Genomic DNA, 20258 nt, shown 5'->3' on the forward strand with positions numbered 1-20258 from the left:
AAATTACTCTGGTTTATATGTACCCTTCAGCTATTTTTCAAACTCCAAAGACTTTTGGAATCCAGGATATAAAATAATTCTTAAAAACAAAACCCTTTAGGATCAGGCAGCGGAGTGTTAAGCCAAAGTCAGATCTTGTATTACAAAGGGAGTAGTCTTAAGGGCTTGTATGTCTTACTCTCACTCCCATTTCTTAAAAGTCTTACACAACAATCTACAATAAACAAGATTCAAAATTGTTTAATGCCATTTCCAGTACACAAGTGTAAAGGAGAATAAAATAATTGTTACTCTGGAATGGATGCAATGCAAGAAAAAAAAATTTAAAGAATAAGCAATAAATATAAATACAGAGATGGTTTATACACATAGGTTGACTGTATGTTTAAATAGTGACTCTAGGCACAGGAGTGTCTGTATAGAGGTGACTCCGACGTGAAGCAATAGTTGGGGTATGTTAGTGGGTGGAGGTGTTGATCAGCCTTACTGTTTGCTTTATTATTGAAGCAACTCACCTATTACTGAAAGACCAGTGGAATCCATCCCAATGGCCAAAACATCCCAATCCCCAGCCTCTTCTCTTTCCAGAATCCAACACGAGAATGAATTGGATTTTTGACTGCCACAGTGGCAAACTACACTCAAGACACGATGCAACTGATCACATCGCATATCCTCACTGAGATGTGACCACACTTAATGTCACTCTCAACAAAAAAGTGGGAAAAACTTGTGCCTATAACAAATAAGTGAGCGTTTCAGTTTATTCTTCAACTCTGCATCTGACTTGATATATACAATCAGGTTATTATTGCACAACCAAAAAACTGTGTCTTCATATAAATTTTAAAGCTTCTTTTCCAGTCAATTATTTTGAAATTAATTCACAGTACATGCACAAGCATTTGAACTTTTGAATCCAGGATTTTTGATGGGTTGGTACAGTAGTTAGTCTGCACAAGGTTAGGGTCTCATTCCACGGATAGCTGGCAAGCTTTCTGTTCATTCAAGGCAGAAAGCCACGTGAATAAAGTTGATGGTGTTGTGATTTCACCAGTGATTTTTTCCATCTGCGCCGGTAACAGCTTTTCAAACTGCCTTTCAATAAAGTTAAACATATTTTTAAAAAGTAAGGAAGGGAAACGCAAGCTCTGGGAGGAGGTCCAATTTTTAATCTCTATTTTCAAAGAATCACAAAAATAGAGGAAAGAAAAATAACCAGATAATTTTGCCATATGTAATTGGCAATTCAGAAATTACACTTGAATTGTATCATAAATATTCATAACCAGACAGGTCTTATATTTAATCTTTACTCTACCTGGACTTTGCTATCATGAAGGGAAACAGCATAGCTGGCCTCTGCAAGGAGAAGTCAGCTGGGAATGAACATCAGCCAAAGTTCAACTTTCTGACAGACATCTGCATCTCTGGATGGAGAGAGCGTGTGTTGGTGTATATCAACTAGAATAACACCATTGGTACAATATGATGCCTTTCATAAGGAAGAACCAACCACTATCCTCTCCAGAACAACTGAGAAATGATTACCCAGAGCAGCTTTCTTGCCAGGTCAATAGCTTCCTTTAAAAAATTAAAATTACTGCAGTTGTTTTTAGCACAGCACACAGGTTCCTTTGAAAAATGTATTTAACCTCTGGGAGTCAGAGTTTACATTCCTTTTTACTGTGATAAAAAAGCAAACCAAGCTTATGGCTATCATTTTATGGCTACTCAGTCAGGACTTTACCCTCAGGTTTATCTTAATGATTTAAGAGCTTGTTAGGTTCAATGTTTATAAGTAGTCTAAAAAGTAGAAACCTTATCATGTGATTACAGCAAATTATTCACAGCTTTCTTTAAATAGACAGGGTCAAATTCCACCTGGTCATCAAAGCAAATTGAAATAGTAGATTCTGGTTAATTGGGACACCATCTTCAGTACATTTTGTCCCAATTAAGCAGCTGTCCCAATTAGCTGAGGTTTCATAAAATAATTAAAAAGAGATAAAAAAAGACATACTGAGTAACAAATTATGTATTTAAATGAAATTCAGAAGATATTAGAACACTACCAATAGTATTGTACTCCAAAACTGTGTATAGTTCCTAATAGCTATTGACAGAGGAATTCATCCAGTGTACGTAATGAACAAAATCAATGCAGACACCTAGTGCAGATAATGGAATGGCTTCATACAATGCTATCAACGATTACATCCTCCACATCTTCATTTTCATTTACCATTCAAGATGATTGTCGATACCTTCAAATTTTTCAGTTGTCAGGGGCAGATCCCTGGAGGCCTCCCTGGCTTCCCACATCCTACAAAAGGAGTGCTCCACTGTCTTGCCTGTAATTCCCACTGCTCCAACTGGGGTTTGGGTGGGGGGGGGGGAAATGAGGGAAAGGAGGGAGGGAGGGAAGAAGTTTCCATCTCTTTTCAATGAAGTCTCTCGAGCCAAATCCTCAGTTCCCCACTCTAATCCAACCCACTGACACAACAGCTGCTCCCAGAACGACCCTTCTGCTTGGATCTAACCTTGTCTTTATTGGCCTTGCCAAGTGCCTAATAACCCAAACAATCTCAAGCTCCACAGAACGTCTTGTTAGGCCCAACTCACTTTTTATATCTGGTGCTAAAAATCCATAAGCAACAGCTTCCGCGATCACTAGCTCCACAAAATGAATCAGAGGTAAAAATTCAAAAACATGCTTCCCAAGCACATCTTCCCAACCAGTTGGTTCTACCAAGGCAGGACAGCCCAACTCAAGATGAAGACGTCATGCTCAGTGTTACCATTGGGGAGGAGAGGAGAGGCGTGGAAAATTCCTCACCAATTGCATCCTGAAACAGAATTGTGACAGGAGCAGCTCCATGACCAACAAGTGTCAAGTTGAACTGTCCAAGAGTAGCAGCAAGGTTCTTGCTGGGGTCCATATCAGACGTTTGGAGACCTCAATCCCCAGCAGCAGCTTCAATACGAAGGAAATCCCCAGATGCCCACAGTCAAATTGGGACGTCTCGAAACACTTTCTGGCACAGACTCTAGCAGGCTATGTCCACTCACACCCAAGAGCCACATGCAATGTGTATATCTTAAAGGCATCCGTTAGTCTTGCGAGACCACGCAGGCTTGGGCAAGGTTGTATGAAAGACCAGCAGTTGCCCATGCTGCAAGTCTCCCCTCTCCACGGCACCAATGTTGTCCAAGGTTTCCTTGGCACTAGCGTCGTCGCAGAGCAATGTGTGATTAAGTGTCTTGCTCAAGGACACAACACGTTCCCTTGGCTGGGGCTCGAACTCACGACCTTCAGGTAGCTAGTCCAATGCCTTAACCACTTGGCCACGTGCTCACACAACATCTAAATGGTCTTATTTCGGCAAAGCCTTACTTTTAAGATTTACAAGATCCCAGTGAGCTCAATTTTTCTATATCATATATAACAACATTTTCTAACATGTAATATTTCAAATAACATTCAAACAGTAGCTGTACATCCTGAAAATCTCAAAAGTAATTTCCTCTATTCAATTACAATACTCTAGGTCACATATAAAATTTCATAATGCAGTCTACATAAAGGAAAACAAAAAATATTTATGTGCAGGAGCTGGTCTTCCTCTACAGCGACAGCACATTATAGCTCTATCTGCATTAGTATGCAGACCAACTAAGGTTTTGGTTGGCGCCCTTGGCAAAAGATGTGAAGTGACAATGTTACTCTAGACAGCATGTGCAATACCACCCTGAGGTTACACCACAGCGCCAGCACTGCGATGTCCCCGTGGCACAACAACAGTCGTCACAATACCACCCTTAATGTCGGGCGACACAAGGCGAACAGTGGGCTGCGACACATAGCGTGCTCATCTAAGCACAGTGTGAAAATAAACCAAGGCTGTGCCTTCTGAGTCACTGACCAGCGACTAGTTTGTAAATACAGCTGTGACAATATTTAATACTCTTACTCTTAAATTGGAAGAATTAATAGCAGGCCATGAAAATATCAAGCAAATGCCAGCCAGTTGAGGTGGAAATAATTTCTTTGCAAACTCTAATATTAGGTTAAGTTGGTGAGTATCAAAATTTCACTGCTGCAATTCCAGATAAATGACTAATATGTCCATAGTTATTAATATGTCTGTAGTTATCAAAACTACTGGAAATACTCAGCAGGCGAGGCTACCTCTAGGGATGAGGAACAGAATTATATTTCAGATTGACGACCCTTCAAACTCTCACTCACTTCCGATAAAGGGTTTTTGACCTGAAAAATTCCCTTCCCATGGATGCAGTCCGACCTGCAAAGTATTTCCACAGTTTTCCTTTTACTTCAGATTTCCAGCACCTGTAATTTTTTTTTAAACTTTCAAACTGTTTATAGATATGCTGACATGTGCCACAGTCAGGGCTGCAGCATAACATTATTATTCAACAAATCAAAGAGCAATAAGCCTGTACAAATCTCCAGGATGAGTTACCTTTTACTGAGATTATCAGAAATCATTCTAACTGTGCCAATTATAAATAGGTACTCAGCAAGTCAAAAAAAAGTGTTTGGAAGTTAGCAGCACATTGCAACTCAATTGAAAGTACCCAAGAATTTAAAAGAAAGGAAACTTATTTAATAATATTATTACTGATGTAAACTCTCATAATAGAACACTGAAAATCCGCCGGTTTTAAGCTGTGCACTTAGCCATAATAACATGATATGCCAATTAGAGAAAATACAACTTTAATTTGTGGTGGCAGTACAAGTTAAAAATGCTACATGTCAAGGCCACAGTAAAACCAAGGACTAAAAGCAGCAGTAAACTAATCTCTATTTGCAACAGAGTCCTGCTGAAGTCCAGGAGGTCACCTTCCACAAAAAGACACCAACTCAGTTTAGAGACGTGTGCTGCCTGCCTCTTTACAATGATAGGAATTGTATGAAGAGAAAAAAAAAGAGACAGAAAAACCATCCTGAAAAGCTTCAAGTTTACAAGGGAAATAAAATTTTAAAGAAGGAACAAACAACCAGTTTTAAAAGCTCATGAAAGTTTTATTGCTGCAATCAAGAGGATCCTACTCAAATCCAGAGTTACTGTCTTGTTAGGAGAGTAAGGTGTAATCTGATAAAGTCTAACATAAAAGAAATGGATGTTCCTTTATCAATACAATAATTTTCATCATTGATGAATAGTTAAGTCATCTAGCGATTGTGAGTAATACTTATTCAGAAAACAGTTGTAGGTATTTTACTATAGAGGGACTATTATCACAGAGTAAAGGCCCCTCTCATGAGCCATTACTTTCACCTGTACTTCCTTTGTTTTTTATAATTTTCTTCAACTTTCCTTTAAAAAGTCTCTCTCCATTTTCATTACAATTGCAATCTTTCTTTAATTTGAGAATGAGGGGCAATTTGATAGAGGTATACAAAATTCTGAGGGTATCAATAGGGTAAATACAAGCAGAGAAGTTTGGACAAGTATATGGACGGGAGGGGTATGCAGGGATGAGGTCCACGAGCAGGTCAATGAAACTATGCAAAATAACAGTGTGACAGGGACTAGATGGGCCGAAGGGCCTGTTTCTGTGCTGTACTGATCTATGACTCCACGATTTTTCCTTATCCATAAATTTTGATTTAGTTTCTTCTTCAAAACTTTTAGCTTTCTTGTAGCATTATTTTATGGAATATTGCAAAGCAATGTCCAAATGTCAAAAATTTCTTCTGGTCTTTCTACCAGCGATAGAAGAGCACCGAACTTTTATGTCCTGAACTGCACTGTAGATGTGACACTACCAAAATAAACTGCAATTTAAGCGACACCGTACATTTTTCTTCACTCACTTAATTAGCCCCAACTCTCTACCAGACAAATTTACTTGGCTTTTTATTTGGGGCTGATAGAAGTTGTGGCATGCTTTAAACAAATTCTTGTCTGAAGAAATTTCCCCATTTACACAAGGCATTTTCTAAGAATAAAAAGTACTACATTAAATAAACAGATAGCTAAATCGCTCTACTTTGGCAAGATGAGATTCAGAGGAATATTCCACACTAAATGTAGAAAAAAAATTGCAGTCCTTCCTTTATTTGACAAAATAACCCAAAGAATCAAATCTTCATTTAATTTTTGCAGCCACCCCCTGATTATTAAACTCACTACTCAAGAGTACCATGCTCCAAAACAACCAATATAGAATTAAAGGCACAAATGTCTTATCATCCAGCAAAATTGCTCTCCTAATTCTAATGTTTATTCTAGAATTGATTCACACAATCCAAAAGAAGAACAAACATTATGGACTGAAAACAAGTTCACTCAACTGTGACAAAAGGTAGTGTGAATGAAAAGCACTCATTTTCTGCTTATACTTTTAAAAAATAAAATTGCTACCAATATAAATTAAATTAATGGTTCAATAAAAGAATCCATTTTGATGAAGCTATCTGATGAACCATTATTTTAAAGTGATTTTATTGTTGATAAGTAAATCCCTTATGATTTTTATTAACTTATTTTAAAAACTAATTTATAATTTTCTTCATTTCTAAGATGTGGGAAGCATCATCAAGGCCAGGATATATTATCCATCCCTATTACCCTTGAGAAGCCACCTTCTGGAACCTGGAAGTATGCAAGTTTCAGGCAGAACTACAATTTAGTGTTAAAACAGGCAACGTCGGATTATATATTCATTATTCAAATTGCAAATTTTTCCTTTACAATTACATTACTGGAAAGTTTAAAAAAAAACAAACGGTGTGAAATGAAGTGGCAACTTGATATTGCCACTTTCACATCTCGCCAAAAATGGAGGTGCTACCTCGGTAATTGCTACAGCTATTAAGTGAAGTGTCACATTATCGACAATTCCAAAAAGCTTTCCATTAAGATTTGAGAAAAATCAGGCATATTCTTCAAAAACAATTCTACACAACAAAGTTGAAGGTTCTCTGGATGTAGGTAGCAGTTTAAACAAGTAAATTGACAGCAAGAGTGGGTTAGATCTAATAAGGATAAAGGAAATACAGTTGCAAAGGTGACCCAAGTAAGGAATTAAATATTCCAAGAGCAACACACAGAAAATGCTGGAGGAACTCAGCAGGTCAGGCAGCATCTATGGAAATGAATCACAGTTGAATTAATTTCTCTCTTTTTATTTATTGGTGGGGTAGTGTGAAAGTAGATACAATGGTCATGTCTAAGAGGCTGATAGATGTACAAATATGCAGGGATCATGTGCATTCAGAACAGCATTTAATTCAAGTGTTCAGCACAGATATTGTGGGCCGAAGGACCTGTACCTGTGCTTTACTGTTCAATGTTTCATTACCCAAGCAGTCCATCAATTCTTCACAAATATGCACAGCTTCACACTTATCTACACGGAAGCTATTTTGCCAATTGCACTGCATACTTAAGTCCTTTCGTCACAATCTTTCTTTGCAATAGCTCTCTCTCCAATGTGATATTGTCTGCAAATGTTGTACTTGTGATTCTCAAGTCAATATCATTTAAGTAAATTGCAGTGATCTCACACTAATCCGTGCAGAGCACTTCCAAATTTTTTTAACCAGTCTGAACAATTACCTTGGATCCTTAACTCCCTGCTTGTTGTTTTGAGGCTCATTATTTGTCCCGTGTTGACTTGCCTTAACCTTAACACCTACATACAGCAATGCCACATCTTATTAAAGACCAAAGTATATTAAATACATTGCATTAACCATGTCCATTATTCTTCTATTCGCAAATAAATAACCAATCAAAAATCCCTTTCCAATTGAAATCCCTGCTGGCTATAGTTAATTATATTTTCAATGTCCAGCAACTTCTCTGTCACATTTTTGAGGGGAAAATATAATCCATTATTCTCTCCTGCCACTGACATTGAGCTAACACTTGTCTAACTAACAGCAAATTCTGCATCAGGCCTCAAGTGTAGCGAAAAAAACTCAAGACATTTTTGAAAAGCATCATCAAAAACAAAATTGAAGTTAGATAACCAGATATCAGTGCAGAGGACACAGCTTTAAGCCGTCTTTTAACGAGACAGGGAAATTCTGGGACTTGGGACCTTGGCAGGTGTTTCGGGGGGCGTGCAGGGGGGGAGGGAGGAACAGTATCGATGGTTGAACAATTATTTTGGAAATGCAAGAGTCAAGAAATCTGATATGGCAGTAGGCGACAGTAATGTTAAAGGATACAGTACTTAATTATATCTCAATGCACGGAGTACAAAAAAATAAGGTGGATGGTGTTAGAAACATAGGAAACCTACAGCACAATACAGGCCCTTCAACCCACAAAGCTGTGCCGAACATGTCCTTACCTTAGAACTACCTAGGCTTTACCCATAGCCCTCTATTTTTCTGAGCTCCATGTACCTATCCAGGAGTCTCTTAAAAGACCCTATCGTTTCCGCCTCCACCACCACCGGCAGCCCATTCCACACACTCACCACTCTCTGCGTAAAAAACTTACCCGACATCTCCTCTGTACCTACTTCCAAGCACCTTAAAACTATGCCCTCTCGTGCCAGCCACTTCAGCCCTGGGAAAAAGCCTCTGACTATCCACGCGATCAATGCTTCTCATCATCTTAGATGTAAGATCCAAGAAATAGTGGATGCATTAGTGATAATTTTTCAAAACTCGTTAGATTCTGGACTAGTTCCTGAGGATTGGAGGGTGGCTAATGTAACTCCACTTTTTAAAAAAGGAGGGAGAGAGAAACCGGGGAATTATAGACCGGTTAGCCTAACGTCGGTGGTGGGGAAACTGCTGGAGTCAGTTATCAAGGATGTGATAACAGCACATTTGGAAAGCGGTGAAATGACCGGACAAAGTCAGCATGGATTTGTGAAAGGAAAATCATGTCTGATGAATCTCATAGAATTTTTTGAGGATGTAACTAGTAGAGTGGATAGGGGAGAACCAGTGGATGTGGTATATTTGGATTTTCAAAAGGCTTTTGACAAGGTCCCACACAGGAGATTAGTGTGCAAACTTAAAGCACACGGTATTGGGGGTAAGGTATTGATGTGGATAGAGAATTGGTTAGCAGACAGGAAGCAAAGAGTGGGAATAAACGGGACCTTTTCAGAATGGCAGGCAGTGACTAGTGGGGTACCGCAAGGCTCAGTGCTGGGACCCCAGTTGTTTACAATATATATTAATGACTTGGATGAGGGAATTAAATGCAGCATCTCCAAGTTTGCGGATGACACGAAGCTGGGTGGCAGTGTTAGCTGTGAGGAGGATGCTAAGAGGATGCAGAGTAACTTGGATAGGTTGGGTGAGTGGGCAAATTCATGGCAGATGCAATTTAATGTGGATAAATGTGAAGTTATCCACTTTGGTGGCAAAAATAGGAAAACAGATTATTATATGAATGGTGGCCGATTAGAAAAAGGGGAGGTGCAACGAGACCTGGGTGTCATTATACATCAGTCATTGAAAGTGGGCATGCAGGTACAGCAGGCGGTGAAAAAGGCCAATGGTATGCTGGCATTTATAGCGAGAGGATTTGAGTACAGGAGCAGAGAGGTACTACTGCAGTTGTACAAGGCCTTGGTGAGACCACACCTGGAGTATTGTGTGCAGTTTTGGTCCCCTAATCTGAGGAAAGACATCCTTGCCATAGAGGGAGTACAAAGAAGGTTCACCAGATTGATTCCTGGGATGGCAGGACTTTCATATGAAGAAAGACTGGATGAACTGGGCTTGTACTCGTTGGAATTTAGAAGATTGAGGGGGATCTGATTGAAACATATAAAATCCTAAAGGGATTGGACAGGCTAGATGCAGGAAGATTGTTCCCGATGTTGGGGAAGTCCAGAACGAGGGGTCACAGTTTGAGGATAAAGGGGAAGCCTTTTAGGACCGAGATTAGGAAAAACTTCTTCACACAGAGAGTGGTGAATCTGTGGAATTCTCTGCCACAGGAAACAGTTGAGGCCAGTTCATTGGCTATATTTAAGAGGGAGTTAGATATGGCCCTTGTGGCTACGGGGATCAGGGGGTATGGAGGGAAGGCTGGTGCAGGGTTCTGAGTTGGATGATCAGCCATGATGATAATAAATGGTGGTGCAGGCTCAAAGGGCCGAATGGCCTACTCCTGCACCTATTTTCTATGTTTCTATCTTATACACCTCTATCAGGTCACCTCTCATCCTCCATCACTCCAAAGAGAAAAGGCTGAGTTCACTCAACCTATTCTCATAAGGCATGTTCCCCAATCCAGTCAACATTCTTGTAAATCTCCTCTGCATCCTTTAAATGGTTTCCACATCCTTCCTGTAGTGAAGCAACAAGAATTGAGCACAGTACTCCAAGTGGGGTCTGACCAGGGTCCTATATAGCTGCAACATTACCTCTCGGCTCTCAAACTCAATTCCACAGTTGAAGGCCAATGCACCGTATGCCTTCTTAACTAGTCAACCTGTGTAACAGTTTTGAGTGTCCTATGGACTCAGACCCCAAGATCCCTCTGATCCTCCACATTGTCAGGAGTGTTACCATTAATGCTAAATTCTGTCATTATATTTGACCTACCAAAATGAACCACCTCACATTTATCTGGGTTGAACTCCATCTGCCTCTTCTCAGCCCAGTTTTGCAGCCTATCAATGTCCCGCTGTAACCTCTGACAGCCCTCCACGCTATCCACAACACCCCCAACCTTTGTGCCATCAGCAAATTTACTACCCATCCCTCCACTTCTTCATCCAGGTCATTTATAAAAATCACAAAGAGTAGGGGTCCCAGAACAGATCCCTGAGGCACATCACTGGTCACCGACCTCCATGCAGATTGTGACCCATCTAAAACCACTCTTTGCTTTCTGTAGGCAAGCCAGTTCTGGATCCACAAAGCAATGTCCCCATGCCTCCTTACTTTCTCAATAAGCCTTGCATGGGGTACCTTATCAAATGCCCTGCTGAAATCCATATACACTACATCTACTGCTCTACCTTCATCAATGCGTTTAGTCACATCCTCAAGTTCAACCAGGCTTGTAAGGCATGACCTGCCTTTGACAAATCCATGCTGACTATTCCTAATCATATTATACCTCTCCAAATGTTCATAAATCCTGCCTCTCAGGATCTTCTCCACCAGCTTACCAACCACTGAAGTAAGACTCACTGGTCTATAATTTCCTGGGCTATCTCTACTCCCTTTCTTGAATAAGGGAACAACATCTGCAACCCTCCAATCCTCCGGAACCTCCCCCGTCCCATTGATGATGCAAAGATCATCGCCAGAGGCTCAGCAATCTCCCTTTCTCCTTGGAGCGACAGAGGATGAGAGCTGACCTGACAGGTATACAAGATGATGAGAGGCATCGATCGTGTGGATAGCCAGATGCTTTTTCCCTGTGTTGATATGGCTAATACAAGGGGGCATAGTTGGGGGGGGGGGGGGGAGGAGGATGTCAGAGCCAAGATTTTCCTCACAGAGAGTGGTGGGTGTGTGGAATGCACTGCCAGCAACTGTGGTGGAAGCGGATACAATAGGGTCTTTTAAGAGACTCTTAGATAGGGACATGGAGCTTAGTAAAATAGAGGGCTATGCAGTAGGGAAATTCTAGGCAGCTTCTAGTGGTCAGCACAACACTGTGGGCCAAAAGACCTGTAAGGTGCTGTAGATTTCTATTTTCTATGTTCTAATCAGGAGCAAAAACAGGAGCCATAGGTGATGGGGAGAAACACGACTTGGAGCAAGTTTGTAAATGGGCTACAGGGTTTTAAACAATTTCAACTATGAAGAATAGAACAAGGAATTGCACTAAAGAATCAAGTTTGCAGTTAACAAAGGCCTGGACAATGGTTCAGGACAGGCTGTGGCAAGATCATAATAAATTATTTTAACAGAAATGGAGGTGGGCTATTTTAAGATACTGCAATCATTACAGTAAAGAAAGGTCCCATTCAGCCGATGAGGTCAATGCTTGCTCTCTGTGGTTAGTCCCTTGCTCTCTGTGGTCAGTCCCTTGCTCTCACTTTTTCCACGGGTGCAAACCTCAAACTAGGATGAATTATGTTCCATAGCCTTCACTAAATGTAATGATAAGGAAGCCATTCAGAAATAACAGAAGCTAAACTAACAAACCATTTTAAACCATTCACTGGATCACCCCCCTCCTCTTTCCAGTCTAACACACCAGGCTCACATTCATTTCTGGGCTGTCTGCATTACAACTCTGGCAATAATAATACAGTGGATTCCAGATAATTGGGCCATTGGTAAATCTGGGCGGCTGCTCATTTAGGACAACTTTTAAAGAACAAAAGCCAATTGAGAAAATAGTCAGGATTCGCTTTGTTTATTTGGGACCCCATGCTGCTAATTGGGACAGGAAGCTGTTGCTGAACGGTTTCTAAACTAGTGTCATCGTGTGCAGTTGTGCGACCATTACACACGACACCATGCTCAGAGCAAACAACTTTTAAATACCATCAATTGTGTGTGTTTGTCTTCAAAAAGCAGTGATTTTTGTCACTGATAGTGGGTGAAAAATAAGCAGTAAGACAACTCTGAACTGTTTTCAAGTACTGAGGCATGGAGGTGCCACAAAAAGCCAGGAGTAAAAATGAAAAATTCAATTTCACTGCTTCAACAAGTTACAAACCTTGAAGAATTTGAAGGCAACAACAATCATCTTGAATGTTACAATGAAAATGAAGATTTGAAGGATGCAATTTTTGAAAGTATTCTATGAAAGCAGTATGAAGGTATCTGCGCTGATTTTGTTCATTTACAGTCAATCAAAAGAACACGGCAGCATACACCGGATGAATTCCTCCATCGATAGGAATTAGGAGCTAATTCAGACTTGTAGCATGTAGTAGTATTGGAAGGCTTCTAATTAGTTCTTTATTTCATTTAAATACATAAATTGTTACTCAGTTAAATGGACGCCAGTCTTTTTTAATAACTTATTAATTATTTCCATGAAACTTCAACTAATTGTGGCAGCTCCTTAAATTGGACCAAAATGTACCAATCGCGATGTGTCCCAATTAACCAGACCCACCGTACATTCCTCAGGCAAATGTAGTGCCCAAATTCATATAGTACTCATCATTGTGTCTTATCATTGCTCCAAAAACAACCAAAATGTTACCTCCCAGACCTCTTTCCCCACCTTTGAGACATTATTTTCCATTCTTAACAAGGACATTCAGATCAGAAACAGTACTCTATACAATTACAGTGACCACAACTTTTACTGCTCAAATGGTTTATAAAATGGAAGCTTCGGAGTACAGTATTCCTCAACAAGACTCAAGTATTTAAACACTGAAGGACATTGTGGTTTGGTGACAAAAGCCAAGCTGAATAGGATGCACATCCAGTGTCTAAACAAACACAGGATGCCATTTTAAAGAGTTCAAATGAAAACACTGGATTAACTAATGTTATAATAATACGAATATCATTCTGCTGATACACAAAGTCAGAAGTACATTAAGACAAATGTTTTGGGAAGGAACTATAAAGTACCCATTGGGTCTCAGTTCTTGCTGAAAATAAGTGATCGGGGTATAGGAACTGGAGTGAAAGGGACAAAGATGGGGCAGTTAGTACACAAGTCGATGTAGTGATTAGTGAGACTGTGAGAAAGGACGGGAAGGTGATGGGGCAAAAATCGCAGTAGTGGGATGAGTTGAAGTGCAACATGGAGGCAAAATTGAAAAGGGTGATGAATACAGGACTGAAAGCGTTATTTGAATGTACATAGTATACAAAGTAAGGTGGATGATCTTGTAGTCCAGTTAGAGATTGGCTGAGCCATGGCTGGAAGAAGATCAGAGTTGGGTGTTTAACATCCAATGATACACCTTGTATCGAAAAGACAGGCAGGTAGGCGGAGGGGGTAGCATTGCTCTGTTGGCGAAAAGAATGAAATCAAATACAAATAATGAGTTGACATAGGAAGAGAAGATGTAGAATCTTTGTGGGTAGAGTTAAGCAATGTAAGGGGTAAAAAGACTCTCATGGGAGTTTTGTACTGGCCCCCAAACAGGAGTCAAAATGTGGGATATAAATTTCAATAGGAAGTAGAAAAGGCAGTTAATAAGGCCAATGTTACAAAAGCCATGGGAGATTTCAGTATACAGGTAGTTTGGAAAAATCAGGTTGGCGCTGGATCCCAAGAGAGTGACCTTTACGAATGCCGACAAAATGGGTTTTTAGAGCAGCTTATGGTTCAGTCCACTAGGAGAAAGCCAATTCTGGATTACATTGTGTAATGAACCACATTTGATTAGGGAGCTCAAGGTAAAAGAAACCTTAGGAGACAGTGATCATAATATGATAGAGTTCATCCTGCAGTTCGAGAGGGAGAAGATAAAGTCAGATGTATAAGTATTACAGTGGAGTAAAGGAAATGACAAAAGCATGAGACAGGAGCTGGCGAAAGTTGACTGGAAGGGACACTAACAGTGATGGCAGTAGAACAGCAGAGGCTGGAGTCTCTGGAGGCAAGTCAGAAGGTGCAGGATAGATGCAATCCTAAAATGAAGTCTTCTAAAAGGAGCAATACACACAAAATGCTGGAGGAACTCAGTAGGCCAGACAGCATCTATGGAGGAGAGTACAATCAATGTTCCGGGCCGAGACCCTTCGGCGGGCCCTTCAGGGTCTTAGCCCGAAAAGTCAATTGCACTTTCTTCCATAGATACTGCCCCGAGGAGGGATCTCGTTGAAGCCTATCAAATTCTGAAAGGCTTCGAATTTGAATGAATTTGGAGAGGATGATTCCCATCGTGGGTGAGTCTAGGACCAGAGGATACGGCTTCAGAACAGAGGGACATCCATTTAGAACAAAGATACTAAGAAATTCTTTAGCCAGAAGGTGCTGAATCTGTGGAACTTATTGCCACATTCGGCTGTGGAGACCAAGCCGTTGAGTACATTTAAAGCGGAGGTTGACTAGTTCTTGGTTAGTTAGGGCATCAAAGGTTACAGGGAAAAGGCAGAAGAATTGGGTTGAGAGGGACAATAAATCAGCCAAGTTAGAATAATGGAGCAGACTTGATGGGCCAAATGGCCTAATTCTTCTACCATGTCTTACGGTCTATGACAATTCAGGAAAAATATAGTCTTGAATTCTACTCTATTTTTCCCCCCCACAAGAGTCACCAACAATAACAAAATTAAAATGCGAGTTTTTCAATGACTGAACAAGCTGTAAAGTCTTAAAGGTACAGGGAAAATTCCTCTCACACACACTGGATACAATAAATGAAGATGAAACAATAGTGAAACATGGCAAAATGCTAATAAGTGATATTGTTGGACAAGACCAGGTACACAGGAGAATGACAAATAGAAGCAAAGAAAGTGAACTGAAAACTTGGAACTCAACGACACAAGAGAAATATTTTGGCCTGCATGAGGAGGTTAGTATTCCTACAAGCAGAACACAATCAACCAAAAATGAACTTCTTACCCTAATACTTCAAATCAACCTTATGCTTTATTGGAAATTTTCCATAGTGAAACATCGTGGATGCTGCAGAGGAGTGGTTTCAAAGAAAATTTGGGATTGCAAGACAAGGAGATATTAGGGCCACTGAAAGAGGAGAACTTTGGAGTGTCCCAGAAAGAGGATGCCTCATCTTCGACAACAATGTGTGCTTAGAAGTTAACTAAAAAGCAGAGGCAGGAGAAACTTAAGAAACAAAATCAAACATTAGAAATATTGGCTACAGCTACAGGTATAGTCAGTGGATGGCTGAGAGTCCAGATATCCAACAAGTCTGTAGAGCTGGAAAAGAGAATGAAAGACACACACACACACACACACACACACACACACAAAGTGCCGTGGAGCGACTAGAAAACAAATACGAGAATAATTGACAATGTACAGATTAGCCAGATGTCCAGGGGAGGTGCAGAGGGCATGGTAGGGTGCATGACCCATTCTGTGCTGTATGACACTACAGCTCCAGGACCTGCTGGAATTGAGAGGACAGACATCAGCACCAAGGATAATCTCATACTCAGAGATAAGGTGCAGTCTGGTTAAGAGTGCATTGTGTTTAGGTTTTAAAAGTTTAAAAAAAAGGATAAACAACCACCAGCAAATAAACTGAAGCACAGTCAGAGTCAGGTGAAAGAAACAGGCAAACACCTCATTTCAGGCAGTTGCAAGGTAGAGAGATAGAGTCCATTGCTGGGGAATGCAGCTCCATTTAGGGATAAAGGAGAAAGGCTTTTGGCCTTCCCAATGTTTACTTGGGTAGCAGGCCTACTAACACTAAATCTTTGACTTTGGATTACAGTTTGGTCATTTGCAAACAGCAGCAGGATTGAGGAAAGTCTTGTAAAACAGTTTATTTCCCTCTTAGTATTTTTGGAAGCAGGAATCACTTCCAGTAGCCAATAAGTGTGGTGTGCAGTCCTTCTGCAAAAAGCCTCCCCATCATACTGAGCTCCAGGGGGTGAATTCAGCAATGATAATAAAGCAGTGAGATAAAATAGTAATTGGAAAGCATAAATGTAGATTATCTGATCATCCATGCCCATAAATTATAGCAAAGGAGGAAGGGACAGCATTGCTCACTCAAAATGAAAGCTTTGGTGACTTAACCTCCCCCCACCCATGCACTCACAAAAAAAAAGTCCTCAACATCCTCTAAAACAGTTTTTAATTCCTCAGTAGCAACACACAGGACTTGGAAAGGAACCTGTGGTCAGTGGTGCTTACATACACCGACTTCCTTCCCAACCTGGGTCCACAAACCCCTCGATTGGTCCAGGGCAGAAAAAAAAAGTGGGAAACCCCTGCAAGTTGGCCTTTGTGGTGATAAAGGGGAAGATGACCATAAACTGGTCACTATTCCTAGCTGAGCACCAGTCCTTCCTGAACATAACGGCAGAGCCATCACATGCTCCTGAAGGTGGGTTTGCAACATTCCCCCTCTAAACAGGTGAATCATCAAACACCCATTGGCACAAAAACACTCCAACTTAGGACAGGTGGCAAGCACAGCAGCACGGCCATCATATAGAATCTGTCCTTACAACCCATACCATCCAGCAAATATCATTGGCACAAACTGCACTTTAAATTTAGGTCCCTGTATTACACCCAAAAGTGCCAAGGCTAAATTTGAGGATACTTCAATTGGGAAGTACAACGCTAAACCTACATTCTTTAACATTTCCTAGTCTATGATTGGTTAATCCATGCATACCCTTCCCAAATAGCTGTTTTCCTTTATCAAATGACAATCCCTTTCAATTTTTGAGATTTACCGGACGATACAAAACGCTGGGGAAAGTTCTCAGCTCAAGTCTGAGAATGGGCAATCAAAATACTGCAGTTGCTCCGAGGATTTAACAACTGATCCCACCAATTATTGGCGTCGGGTGAGGCCTTTGGGGCACAATCTTAAAAATTCTAAAAGGAAAGCACTGTTTTAAAGCTTCACTTCATTATTTCTGATCGTGAAATTATTGCCCAGATAGTAACTTAAAAACAACACTGGATGTGTCTTTGCGAATGGCGCGATTTACCTCTCCTTGTTACCAAGACATTACCTCCACTCCATCCTAAAATAAAATTTCTAGTTTACTACTCTTGACAAACTATCAAGACCGGATTTTAGCTGGAAAGAATACGCGTGGTCCCTGCACCTAGAACGGTGCTCATATCTGGCAACGTATGGTGGTTCAATTGATGCTCCAGCTGTACCGTGAACACATTGCTGCAGCGAAACTCCGACTTCACTGGGTAAGACTGGACAGCAGCAGATCGTGTAAGACTAAACGAACAGGGACGCACAAAATTGAGCCGACGCGAGTCACTCAGTCAAATGCTGAACCACACCAGCCCAACAGTACCAAAATGGTTATTAACAAAATAAAAGTTCGTACCAAAGTTTGTTCATATTGGAGCGCCCCCCGATTTTCCTCGACTCTAGCCATGTCTGCATCTGCCAGGCAGCGCAGCGCCGAGCCGAGCAACCCGCAACTGTGTCAATTTCAGCCGCGGAGCGCACCACTTGCCAGCAGCACCAGAGGGGGGTGAGCGCTCCTGTCAGTCGTCCCGTCACCCCGCCCAGCCACGCCACGGCGCTGAAGCGGGGGGACTGCCTCCGCCTCCACTGCCTCCCGTGTTCACGCCTCGTATGCTCGGGATCGGCGGTGGTCTGAGTCAGCCGGTGACCCGGGATCCCCCTTCCTCACCCACGGCCGTGTTGGTTATGCGGAGCACATTGGTCGGGAGGCGAGTTCCGGATATTTGTCGCCAGCGCTGCAGGATGTTTTCTTTCAGAGATAGATGCAGCATATTTTCTACCAAACAGGCTCACGGCGTGGATGTCTTGGTAGTGCGAGACGTTAAGTAGTAGCATTTTAGCCGTTGTATTCTGTGACCTGTCGAAATAGTACTGGTATTCTCCCTCACCGGCTTGTTTTACTTCCTCTCTCTCCAGGCAAACCTTGCTTCGGTTGTGTTTTTCTTCATTACTAGTCAAATTTTAGGAAGTTGTTGATTAGTTTTTTTTAATTAGTATCTGATATCTATGCTTCACAATTTGATTAGATTCTTATTACTTAACAAGGAAGTTAATGGTGCAAACACGAGGAATTCTACAGATGCTGGAAATTCAAGCAACACACATCAAAGTTGCTGATGAACACAGCAGGCCAGGCAGCATCTCTAGGAAGAGGTACAGTCGACGTTTCAGGCCGAGACCCTTCGTCAGGATTAACTGAAAGAAGAGCTAGTAAGAGATTTGAAAGTGGGAGGGGGAGATCCAAAATGATAGGAGAAGACAGGAGGGGGAGGAGATTGGAGCCAAGAGCTGGACAGGTGATTGGTAAAAGGGATACGAGAGGATCATGGGACAGGAGGTCCAGGAAGAAAGAAAATGGGGATGGGGATGGGGATGGGATGGGGATGGGGATGGGGGGGGATGGGGGGGGATGGGGGAGGGGATGGGGATGGGGATGGGGATGGGGATGGGGATGGGGAGGGGGATGGGGATGGGGATGGGGGGGGGATGGGGGGGGATGGGGGGGGAAGGGGGGGGATGGGGGGGAAGGGGGGGATGGGGGGGGAATGGGGGGGGGATGGGGGGGGAAAGGGGGGGGGATGGGGGGGGAATGGGGGGGGGAAGGGGGGGGAATGGGGGGGGGAAGGGGGGGGGGATGGGGGGGGGAAGGGGGGGGGGATGGGGGGGGGAAGGGGGGGAAGGGGGGGGGAAGGGGGGGAGCCAGAGGCTGGCAGGGGGTATAGTGAGACGGGACAGAGGGAGAAACAGGAGAGTGAGAGAAAGAATGTGTGTATATAAATAAATAATGGATGCGGTACGAGGGGGGAGGTGGGGCATTAGCGGAAGTTTGAGACGTCAATGTTCATGCCATCAGGTTGGAGGCTACCCAGACAGAATATAAGGTGTTGTTTCTCCAGCCTGAGTGTGGCTTCATCTTTACGAAGAGGAGGCCATGGAGAGGCATATCAGAATGGGAATGGGACGTGGAATTAAAATATGTGGCCACTGGGAGATCTGCTTCTCTGGCAGACAGAGCGTAGGTGTTCAGCGAAATGATCTCCCAGTCTGCGTCTGGTCTCGCCAATATATAGAAGGCCAGATCGGGAGCACGCGACGCAGTATATCACCCCAGTCAACTCACAGGTGAAGTGTCGCCTCACCTGGAAGACTGTCTGGGGCCCTGAATGGTGGTGAGAGAGAAAGTGTAAGGGCATGTGTAGCACTTGTTCCGCTTACAAGGATAAGTGCCAGGAGGGAGATCAGTGGGGAGGGATGGGGGGGACGAATGGACAAGGGAGTTGCGTAGGGAGCGATCCCTGCAGAAAGCAGAGAGACGGGGGCAGGGAAAGATGTGCTTAGTGGTGGGATTCCGTTGGAGGTGGCGGAAGTTACGGAGAATTATATGTTGGATCCGGAGGCTGGGGGGTGGCAGGTGAGGACAACAGATTCCCTATTCTTAGTGGGGTGGCAGGAGGTTGGAGTGAGAGCAGATGTGCGTGAAAGGGGGAGATGCGTTTGAGAACAGAGTTGATGGTGGAGCAAGGAAGCCCCTTTCTTTAAAAAGGAGGACACATCTCCCTCGTCCTGGAATGAAAAGCCTCATCCTGAGAGCAGATGCAGTGGAGACGGAGGAATTGCGAGAAGGGGATGGCTTTTTGCAAGAGACAAGGTGAGAAGAGGAATAGTCCGGATAGCTGTGAGAGTCAGTAGGCTTATAGTAGACATCAGTAGAT

At 42.3% G+C, this 20258-nt stretch overlaps 1 protein-coding gene and 1 long non-coding RNA gene across 5 annotated transcripts in view; one reads left to right on the plus strand and one right to left on the minus strand.

The window, feature by feature from the left end:
* The window catches only part of LOC140196298 (chloride channel protein 2-like), a 558437-nt gene extending 540221 nt beyond the window's left edge, over nt 1-18216 (minus strand). For all 4 annotated transcript variants that reach the window (XM_072255256.1, XM_072255259.1, XM_072255257.1 and 1 more), the window contains exon 1: nt 17903-18216. In XM_072255256.1, coding sequence (XP_072111357.1) covers nt 17903-17953 — 51 coding nt within the window. In that variant the 5' untranslated portion in view covers nt 17954-18216. The remainder of the gene's footprint in view (nt 1-17902) is intronic.
* Nucleotides 18167-20258, plus strand: part of LOC140196299 (uncharacterized) — a 19515-nt gene continuing 17423 nt past the window's right edge. The window contains exon 1 of the long non-coding RNA XR_011885668.1: nt 18167-18354. This is a non-coding gene — a long non-coding RNA (uncharacterized lncRNA). The remainder of the gene's footprint in view (nt 18355-20258) is intronic.

The sequence above is a fragment of the Mobula birostris genome, chromosome 4 (genome assembly GCF_030028105.1).
Source record: "Mobula birostris isolate sMobBir1 chromosome 4, sMobBir1.hap1, whole genome shotgun sequence".
Classification (NCBI taxonomy): Eukaryota; Metazoa; Chordata; class Chondrichthyes; order Myliobatiformes; family Myliobatidae; genus Mobula; species Mobula birostris.